The 10,351-nt window shown below is 59.8% G+C and overlaps 1 protein-coding gene across 1 annotated transcript in view; it reads left to right on the top strand.

The window, feature by feature from the left end:
- Window positions 1–8,798: 8,798 nt before the first annotated feature.
- The window catches only part of GNA15 (G protein subunit alpha 15), an 18,834-nt gene continuing 17,281 nt past the window's right edge, over window positions 8,799–10,351 (top strand). Inside the window, exon 1 of the mRNA XM_040629628.1 lies at window positions 8,799–9,398. Within this exon, the coding sequence (XP_040485562.1) occupies window positions 9,254–9,398 (145 nt within the window). The 5' untranslated portion in view covers window positions 8,799–9,253. The remainder of the gene's footprint in view (window positions 9,399–10,351) is intronic.

Raw genomic sequence — 10,351 nt, 5'->3', positions numbered from 1 at the left:
GGAGAGGGCCCTCTTGGATTGGGAGTCACTTTTGATTTGTTCTGTTTTGAAACCAACTTGGAGACAGTGAGGGTGGGGTGGGGACTTTTTCAGAATATTCTCAGGTCTGTCCCCGAGAGGCAGAGCAGGGAGTCGCCCGCGGTGGTTCCCAGGCGCAGCCTCCGCCAGCCCTCCGCCCGCTTCTCCCACTTCTGCTCCCGACCCCCTGCCCCCGAGGCACGCACGCAGCACGACGCGCACTTTGCCCAGAGCCATGGAGGGCCAGCCAGCGGCTGCTGGCGCCGCGACCCCGGGTGGCTTCCAGGCCTGGCCACGGCCACGGCCACGCACTGAGCCAGAGCCACGGGCCGCCTTGCCTGGGCCCCCTTCTTCCGAGGGGCTTGGAGGGTGGGAACAAGCGGGGGGCTGTGTTTGGGGGGGTGGCGTTTTCATCCGATGTGGACTGAGCACTACAGTGTTTTTCTGTGGGTATTTTTGTGTTGTTTTGATTTGCACAACGTTGCGGGAATGAGCTGCCAGTGATGCCTTGGACCCACCCCCTGCATCTGGACACGGCCCGGTCGCGGTCGCGGTCTGTGTGGCCGCTGTTGGTTGGGCTGCCGACAAACAGTAGAAGCAACTCGGACATCAACCCAGATGCTGGTCCAGTGTGCCTGGCCCCGCTCCCTCCGCTCTCCTGACGCAGGGGCTGGCCTGCTGGTGTCGGAGGAGGGAGCTAGGAGGGGTCTTGGGCCGACTGCAGGGGGCCCCTTCAGGGTGGGGCGGCGACATTCCTAGTGATTAGTCCTCTCTGGGAGCAGAACAGGCCCTCGTGGTGTCGTGTCTGCCCCGGGGGGCAGGGGTTTGGCGTGCCATAGCCCCCAGCGTGCGCCCTCAGTGCCAGGACAGGCAGTGCTGCTGGCGGGGGCTGCCCAGGGAACTTGGGGTCCTCGCGGGGTGGGCACCTTGATGTCTCAGCGCCTTTTTCGGGCCCAGATCACAAGGGAACTGGATTGGGGCTCGGAGGCTGACCTGAGCATGTGGGCCTGGGCACCCGAAGTATTAATTCTTCCCAGAGGGAGCAGTGTGCCAAGCACCCCAGAGCCAAAGCCTGGCCGGAGCGCCACGCCACCCTCGCCCAGCACTTCTGGAACCCCGAGGGCCCAGGACCAGAGGGCAGGGACACTGCTGTGTGCCCTAGAGGGTCGGAGACCCGCTCTATGCCAGTGCCACTGGGGCTGGGGTGGTCTGGGCCCCTCACTCGCCCATTGTGTGAGGTTTGTTTTTCTCGTTTTCCACCCTGGGGAACTCCATCCTCCTCCCACTGTGTCAGGTTCCCAGCGGAGGCAAAACCGCTGCCGGGGCCCTGGTCCCCCCGCCCCCCGAGAGGCATCCCCGTGCCAGCGCCCCCGAGTGGTGGTGCGGGAGGCACGCTGGCCCCGGCCGACCTCTGGTTATACTTGTATATTACACAGTCCTGATTTCAGACGGTTTCAACCTTAACCTATTTTAAAGAAGAATATTATATAAAAATACTGTTTTTAAACCTTTTGTCATTTGAAATGCATGTATTGTTGTGCGCGCTGGGGGACAGGCCCATTAGCTCCATGCCAACCTCCGGGGGCCAAGGCTGCCATGTTGGGGCGGGTGGGGCGGCGGGCTTCGCTCAACGTGTCGGGGCCCTGACCCCTTAATCCAGAGATAGCTGATGGAAATTGACTTTTCATATCTTTCTCCTGAAATGAATTGTTTTAAATTGGAATAAATTTTGTTCCTAAATGCTGTGGTCCCCTCTGGCTTATTTCCTATTGCTGGCCATGGTGGGTGGGTGGTGGGCAGTGCAGGGTGCTGGCGCTCTGGAGGGTCTTGCCTGGCCCCCGTGTGACCGGCCAGTGTCTGAGCTCACGGGAGCAGCGGTCGCAGTTGCCCCGGGATGTGCCTCCCACCCTGGGCTCCGGCCTTGGCACTGGGGCCCCTGCTCCGAGGTTCTCTGACGGAGCCCTGACTTCCAGTTCGTTCGTCTGGGCTGCCGGGCTGGAGCATTGGGCCTGTCTCTGCAATCTTCTCGTGGGCTCTTTTCCTTCTTAAAAAATGGTAAGTACACATAAAACTCACTGTCGTAACCACTTCTAAGCGCACAGCTCCACGGCGTTAAGCATGCTCACCCCGTCCTGCAGCCCCCCCCCCGTCTCCAGAACGTTCCATCTCTCCACACAGAGACTCTGTCCCAGGAAGCACGGACTCCCCAGCCCCTGCCCCAGCCCTGGCTCCCACCATCCACTCTCTGTCTGTCTGGACGGGACTCCTCTGGGGACCTCCTGGGAGTGGGGTCCTGCAGGATGTGTCTTTCTGGGTCTGGCTGATCTCGCTGAGCCCGGTGTCCTCGGGGTCTGTGCACATCGTGGCCGGTGTCAGGGTCTGTCTACATCATGGCAGGTGTCAGGGTCCTTCCGTTCTAAGGCTGAATAATCATTTTATGGATGAACCACTTGCTTTACTGTTCCGCCATCAGTGGACACTCGGGTGTTTCTACCTCTCAGCTCTTGGCAGTCATCCTGAAGTGAACATGGGTGTGCAAATACCTGTTTGAGACCCTGCTTCCAGTTCTGTTGGCTATAGACACAAGTAGTATTGCTGGGTCATATGGTAGTTCTGTTTCACTTTGGAAGAACCAAGCCCCTTTCCCAGTGTCTGCCCCATTTCACAATCCCACCAGCAGTGCACGAGGGTTTCAATTTTTGCACCTTCCCTTGTTTGTCAGTGGGTTACTCCTTGAAGGCCCACGGTGCCGGGCACTGTCCCAGGCACTGCGGTTATGGCAAAGGAGGTGGTGCGTATCACCAGGACTTAATCGATGAATAAAAGTAGAGTAGAAAGGCAGGATGGGTAACAATAGTGAAATGAGGGAAGGGCGTTCAGGCAGAGGGCACAGCCTATGCAAAGGTCCTGGGGCAGCAGTGGACTTCTTTATTGGAGGAACAGCCAGGGGGCCTGTGTGGGTGGAGCAGAGTGAGCCAGGGGTAGAGAGGGAGGCGGGGAGGTCTGGCGGAGGGGACAGGAACAGGTCGTGCAGGGCCTAGGGGACCGCGCAGGGAAGACTTGGGCTTTTCCTTCTGGGACCTAGGAACCCTGGAGGGCTGCGGGCAGAGCAGGGCGGGACCTGACTCGGGTGCTCATGGGCGCCCTCTGGTGGCCGCTTCGGGGAAGCCGGACGAGGGGCGAGGGCGGGAGCCGGGGATCCGGAGCGGAGGGGACAGGGCTGGTCCTGGCGGGCGTGATGGGGGCTGACCCAGTGGAGGCAGGGAGGGGGCAGCATCCGGGAAGTGGGCGGCGGGGAGGAGGTGGCTCCGCCAGGCTGCCGGCGCACCTGGACGTCATGCCCCCCGCGTCCAGCAGGTGCCGCTCGCCAGCTCTCCGGCCTTCTCCGCCCACCTGCAGCCCTAACGCGCATTTTTCCGGGGGAGGGCCTCTCCTCCCGCTCTACAGGGAGACCAAGGCACCGAGTGGCCAGCCCCCTGCCCTGACGGTACGCCAGCCGTTGCGGGACTTGGGCACCAGCCGCGGCCTGTCCATCTAGGCGCAGGCAGGGGCTAAATGACAACACAGGGCCTTTGTTCAAACCTAAGGGGAATTTCAAGTCGGAAAACCTGCAGAGCCGGGTTCCCACGCCCAGGAAGCCTGCCCCGCTGACCTGTCCATGGACACCTGGGTTTCTTCCGCCCTTCGGCTGCTGCTACGAGCACAGCTCAGCGAGTCCCCGAGTTCCGCTTTTCATTCTTTTGGATATAAACGAAGCCTTGGCATCGCGGCATGGAGACTTTGTCTTATCCAAGTAAATGATTCATCAGGCACAAACCTGGTGTCCCAGCCTTGCCTTTGGGCCACTCCTGGGGTAGGCATGACCTTAGGTGTGGCCACGGGCAGGGTCCAGGGAGGGACGGCCACGGCCCTCAGCAGCCAGCACTCCCAGCATCTGGGGAGCGGGAGGTCCTCGGAAATGACGTGGACATATTATTCCTCATTACGCGGAAAAGACATTTTTATAAGATTTATTTTAGAGAGAGCGCGTGCGCAAGTGGGGGGTGCAGAAGGAGAGGGAGAGAGAATCCCAAGCACACTCCCTGCTGAGTGCAGAGCCCCTGGTGGGGCTTGATCCCAGGAACCCGAGATCATGACCTGAGCCGAAACCAAGAGTCGGATGCCCAACCCACTGAGCCACCCAGGTGCCCCAAGCAGAAACGACGTTCCTAATAACAGAGAAGCAGCAAGGAGCATGTCGTTGATGAATAAAGGAGACGGGGGGGACAGACGCAGCCCACGAGAACTCACCGGAGCTAGCGGGGGAGGGGGGGTTTTTGGTGCGTGCACTTTGGCGGAAGAGAGAATCTGGGACACACCTCATAGCCTGGCGCCTCCGCACGCAGCTATTTACCCACAGAAAGTCAGGCAGACGGCACCCGACGGCGTGTGCCGAGCGCCAACCGCCGCCTTGCTCAGCGCAGCCCCGAGCTGAAGTCCCCCAGACGCCGTCGGCCGTGCGCGGGGAGAGCGCAGCACGGGGACCGCACTCCACATGTCTGAGCGTTGCTGACAGTCGATCTCAGGAGTTCTCATCACAGGAAAACAAGGTGTGACTACACGGGGTCCAGGCGTCAGCTGGACCCCATCGTGGTGATCGTTTCGCAATGTAGCCCAGCCCCGGGCCGTATGCTGCACACCTGCGACTGGCACAAAGTCCGGCCGCTGCACACCACAGGCGTAAAGTGCTGGTCAGAGAAACAAACGAATGGAACCCCGAGCGGCCGTGGGGCCGGAGGACTTACAGCTTCCTGCGGCAGTGTGTTGTGTGGCGAACACCACGCGGACCCAGAGACAGAAACCAGACGGTGCAGGGTTCACCTTGTGCAAGTCTTCTGCTTAGACGACGTTCAAAATGGCAAAAATGAAATGCTCAGGTTTTTTAGTTTGGTTCTGAATTTGGAAAGAAAAGCAAAGAAGCAAAGAGGGACTTGACCTAAGAGAATCAGCTCACCAGCGGACGCGACGGTCCTCCTGGGAGTGCGCGAGATACACAGCGCAGTGTGAAGGCCTGAAAGGAGATGACAGAGTTTCTACCAACTAGTGCTGGAACAATTGAACATCCGTTTGCAGAAGGAGGAGGAAGAGCGGGAGGAAGAGCAGGAGGAGGAGGAAGGGGAGGAGGGGGAAGTGGGGGAGGAGAGGGAGAGGGAGGAGAAGTAGTAGTAGAAGGAGGAGGGGAAGGGGAAGAGGAAGGGGAGGAGGAAAAGGGGGACTGGAGAGAGGGGAGCAGGGGAGGAGGAGGAGGAAGAGGGAGGAGGAAGAGGAAGGGGGGAGGAGGAGGAGGAGGAAAGAAGAAGAAGAAAAAGAAGAAGGCGACAAAGAATATAGAAAGAGAAGAAAGAGAAGGAGAAGAGGAGGGGGAAGGGAGGGAGGAGGAGGGACAGGTGGCTGAGGGGGGGAGGGGGGAGGAGGGAAGAGAAGAGGAAGGACCTCAACCTACCCAAAAATGAACACGAGGATCATAGATCTAACTGTAACATGTAACGGCTCCTGGGGGGCTCGTCGGTGAAGCGTCACCTTCGGCTCAGGTCATGGTCCAGGGTCCTGCGATCAAGCCCCACATCGGGCTCCCTGCTCAGTGGGAAGCCTGCTTCTCCCTCTCCTCCCTGCTCTGCTCCCTCTTGCTATCTCTCTCTCCCAAATAAATAAAATCTTTTAAGAAAATAAATGAATAAATAAGATAATTTAAAAATAAATGAATAAATAAATGAATAAATAAATAAATAAATAAATGTAACGTGTAAGACTCTCAGAAGAACAGAACAGAGAACATCTTCACGGCCTTGGGTTTGGTGAAAAGTTCTCAGAGAAAACACCGAAGGCATGATCCACAGAATTTAAAAAACGGGTACATCGAACAGCATCGAAATTTAAAACTTTCGCTCCACAAAAGACGATGAAAAGCCAACTTACAGAATGGGAGGAAATATTTGGAAACCACGTACCAATAAAGGACTTGTGTCCAGACTATAGAAAAATTTTCCAAACGCGGTCATAAGAAAACAAGGCACTAAAAGAAATGGTGAGTTATGTGACCAGATCCTTCCCCGAGAGGGTTACACGGACGGCGCCCGGACACCGTCGGGGGACGCGCACGAACTCCCCAAGGAGACACCCTCACACACATCTCAGAATGGCTCGAAGGAAAACTAGGGACAGCACCACGTGTTGAAGGGGACGCCGAGCAACTGGGTGTGTCATCCGTCGCGGCTGCCCGCGCTGTGGGGCGGCGGCTTTGGGAAGCTGTCCTCGGGGCCTTGCCGACCCTGGCCCCGCAAATCCCACCTCGAGGGATTTATCCTGGAGACACAAACATGTGTGCTTGTAGCAGCCGTGTTCACGGTCCCCTCGCTCGGGAAACAGCACCCCGCCTTCTGTGGAGGAATGTCGCTGGCCGTCAGAGGAGGCCTGGGACGTCCCGCCTGTAGGCGTGAACCTCAAACGCTAAGGGAGAGAAGCCAACCTGAATGCTCCCTACGAATAGGCTTGTCTTGATACGACATCCCGGAAAATATTCTAAAAATCATAGCCACGGCGATCAGCGGTTTCCGGGGACTGGGTTCGGGGTGAGGGTCCAAGGACCCAGGAGGAAGCAGCTGGAGGGAGATTCTCAGGGGATGGAGCCACGTTCTGGCCACGGTGCAGGTGGCGATTTCCACGACTCTGTACCTCTGTCGAAACATAGAACTGCACACCCAGGAAAGTGAAAACCGTGCCATGTAAATTTTAGAAATGAAGGACAAGATAAAGCTTATTACCAAAAAGTACTCCCCCATGGGGCACCTGGGTGGCACAGCGGTTAAGCGTCTGCCTTCGGCTCAGGGCGTGATCCCGGCGTTCTGGGATCGAGCCCCACATCAGGCTCCTCCGCTAGGAGCCTGCTTCTTCCTCTCCCACTCCCCCTGCTTGTGTTCCCTCTCTCGCTGGCTGTCTCTATCCTGTCGAATAAATTAAAAAAATCTTAAAAAAAAAAGTACTCCCCGGACACAGAATACCGTGGAAGTCGGAGCCGTGGGGGCCGCGGGGCAGAAGGGAGGAGCATTGGGGCGCCTTCGTGGGGCTGACGACATCCTTCGTCTTCGCCTGGGTGCCGATCACGTGGCTGTGGGGCTCGCAAGAGTTGACTGGGTTGTATATTCATGTTTTATGCGTCGCATGTGTGTGGAAACTAGGCATACAAGGGCACCGTGGTATTCCCGAATGAACTGAAACGTGACAGATGTCCCGAGCGGCGGCTGGCACGGGGACAGGAAGCAGCTCGCCTGTTAAGGGACCGGAAGGGAGATTTATTTCGAAGCTGGAGAGATTCACAGAGGCCGGGGCCCCCGGGGTGGGAGGAGACCTGGGTCATTTTCTCTGAGGCCAGTGGGAGCTACGGAAGAGGGTAAGCTGAGGCCCCACACCCTGGTCCTGCGGTGACTGCTGGGGGCCTGGTGTCCCCTCGGGAATCAGTCGGCAGGGCCCTCCGTGTCCTGTGCCTCCTGCGCCCGCGTCTGTGACTCAGCCCGGCCTCCCGGTTTTGCCAAGCTGGTGCTTTCTGTTTGGCGGCCCTCCCAGCTCTGCCCGGCTCGGACCTATTTCTGCTTTTCTTCATCTGGCCCGAGAGTGGGAAGTCACTCCAGCCTCCAGCCCTGGGGAGCACCTCTCCTCACAGCCATCCGGTTGTGGGCGGGAGGGCGGGTGAGCAGGGCAGGCCTACCAGCCCCAGTGACCCAGCGGGGGGCCCCTATCGAACTTCCCATCTGCCATTCGTTATGAATCAACAGCAAAGAAAACCACACCATCTCCCCGGCCGGACGTGGGGGAGGGCAGACGGCTGCTGCTGTGTGATCCGGGCTCTTCGCTCACCCTCTCTGAGCCTTGCTACCGCCATCTGAGAGGTGTCCACAGAGGCTCCCGAATGACGCGTATCTCCAAGGGGAGGGGTTTTCTGGACTTTTCTAGAGCTTTCTAGAACTTCTCAAAGGGTGTTCTGCACCCAAACAGGGCAAGGAGCGACAGGATTGGAGACAACCCCTTCTGCTGTGAGTGTCCGTCCGGGAAGCGGCTGTGTATTCTCCTGCCCTGTTTCACCGTCCTGCTTCTCGGGTCCGGGGCCCAAGGGGAAGGGTCAGGTGGCCCCGAGGCCTTGTCGGGAGAGTCCCTGAACTCTTCCTGAACGGCTTCGACTCCCCAGGTCCTCCGATGCCCAGGCTGCCTGTCCGGCTCTTCCTCATGCCGCCTGTCATCCGGTCCGTGTGACCTTCCTTGACCCCCTTTTTAAAGCCCCGACCCCAGCATCCCAACATCCCCCACCCCCTGCTCTGCTTTATGTTTTGTTCAGAATGTATCCCCATCCAACAGGCTGGAATATGTTTACGAAATGTGCTTCTTCCCCTGTGTCTGTGTCTAGGATGTGAGGGAGGGAGGCCAGGGATTTTGTCCTTTTGTTCCCTGTCATGCCTAGAACTGTGTCTGGCACACAGTAGGCACTCAATAAATGTTTGCAGGAAGAAGGAATGGCCCCTGCCCAGGGCTGCCTGGCCAGCGTTTAGAGCCTGGGGCCCCGCGGACTCCCAGCCCCATCTTGTCCTTCCGCAGCCGCCGGGGCTGCCCCTGCAAGTCACTTCCTGGCTTTGTGCCTCAGTTTGCTCCTCTGCAAATGGGGGGTAACAGGAACTCCCATATATGGGAGCCCCCGGCCTTCGCTGTTTTTCGAAAAAATCGTTATTGGCATTCTGCTGATCTCTCCTAATTGGCTCGGAGGAGGGGAAGAAGGAGTGGGCCTGGGGCCAGCCTGGAGGCGGCGTCATAGGCCCAGAGAGGATGGAGTCCACCCCTTCTCCAGAATGAGGAAGGAGGGCCCAGCGGGCGCTGCGGGAGGCAGACTGTGGTCGGGGCCTTTCCTTGCCGGCAGCCCGCCCTCCCCGGGGGCACGCACCCTCAACCAGTTTGGCAGGGCCAGGCGGGCAGGCCTGGAGATGGGCGGGGAGCCTTGAGCCTCCGCACCTTCTTGGGCTCCTCCTCCTGCCCCCACCCGCCTGTGCCAGGCACTGAGGCCTCGCCGAGCGGGGTGCCCGGTGCCCGAGGCTGGGAAGTCAGGGGTCCCTGGGGGTGATCCCTCCCCCGAAGAGCGCGGCCCCCCGCGGGCCGCTGCCAGGAGCCCTCCCCGCGGCCGGGGCCATGCCGCCTCGTGCCCGCTGAGGCCCCCACCATGGCCCACTCGCTGACCTGGCGCTGCTGCCCCTGGTGCCTGACGGAGGACGAGAAGGCGGCAGCCCGCATCGACCAGGAGATCAACAGGATCCTGCTGGAGCAGAAGAAGCGGGACCGCGCGGAGCTGAAGCTGCTGTTGCTGGGTGAGTGGGGCGGGCGGGGCGGGCGGTGCCGGCGGGCCGGGACCGGGACCGGGACCCGACCCCCGCCGGCTGGGACAGTCGGGGAGCCCCGTTTCTGGGCGAGGAGACCAAGGCGCAGAGACATCCCGGTCCAGCCCCCTCGCAGGGCACGTGCTGGCGCGGAGGTGACCCCGGGGCGGCAGGCCCAGCACGCCCTACCGGCTCGGGCTGCCGCGTCAGGGGAAGGGAGCGGTGAGCTCAGGTCTGCAGCCTGCCCAGGCCTCGTGCGCGGCCGTCCGTCCATCCGTCCGTCTGTCTGCGCAGGGCCCTCCCGCCCTCTCCCCGGCCACGCGGCCCGCCACGGAGGGCTTGAGGCGTGTGTGTTCTCGCTATCTGCAGACTCCCCGGGCCAGAGCATTGCCAGGGGTTCTGACTGACCCACGGACGGGCTGACTCATTCATTCATTCATTCATTCATTCATTCATTCAAGAGGCAGCGAGTAACAAGGGGTGCAGCAGCCACGGACACGGGCAATGTCCTGGCGTCCGTGGACCTCATCTTGCCATGAGGGAGACAGACGTTAGCCCATAAACCAATGAGCAGATAAAATAATTTCCGGCAGCAAGAAGAGCAAGGAGGAAAAGAAAACAGGGTGGAAGGGAGAGTGACAGGGCCGGCTGATTGGAAGACTCTGAGACTGTGGCCCCAGGAAGCTCAAAGTCTTGTCCTGCTCGCATGTCCACTCCCCTCTGGCCTTGCCTGCACGGGTCATCCTGAGCCCTGGGGTGGGGGTGCGGGGAAGGTGTCAGGGCTCCCGGAGTCACAGCTGCCGGCCGGCCCCGGGGCCAGGAGGCTGGCCATCTGTGCGGTGGCCTTGCTATTCCCTGGCTCGGTGGCCGGGGGCCCCCAGGATCGCGCCTGAATCAGGGCCCTTCTCACTCTAGTCTCATACATAGTTTCGGTAAAAGACACC

The sequence above is a fragment of the Ursus maritimus genome, unplaced genomic scaffold, assembly GCF_017311325.1.
Source record: "Ursus maritimus isolate PB19 unplaced genomic scaffold, ASM1731132v1 scaffold_14, whole genome shotgun sequence".
NCBI classification, from domain to species: domain Eukaryota; kingdom Metazoa; phylum Chordata; class Mammalia; order Carnivora; family Ursidae; genus Ursus; species Ursus maritimus.
This window is presented reverse-complemented; position numbering and strand designations above follow the sequence as displayed.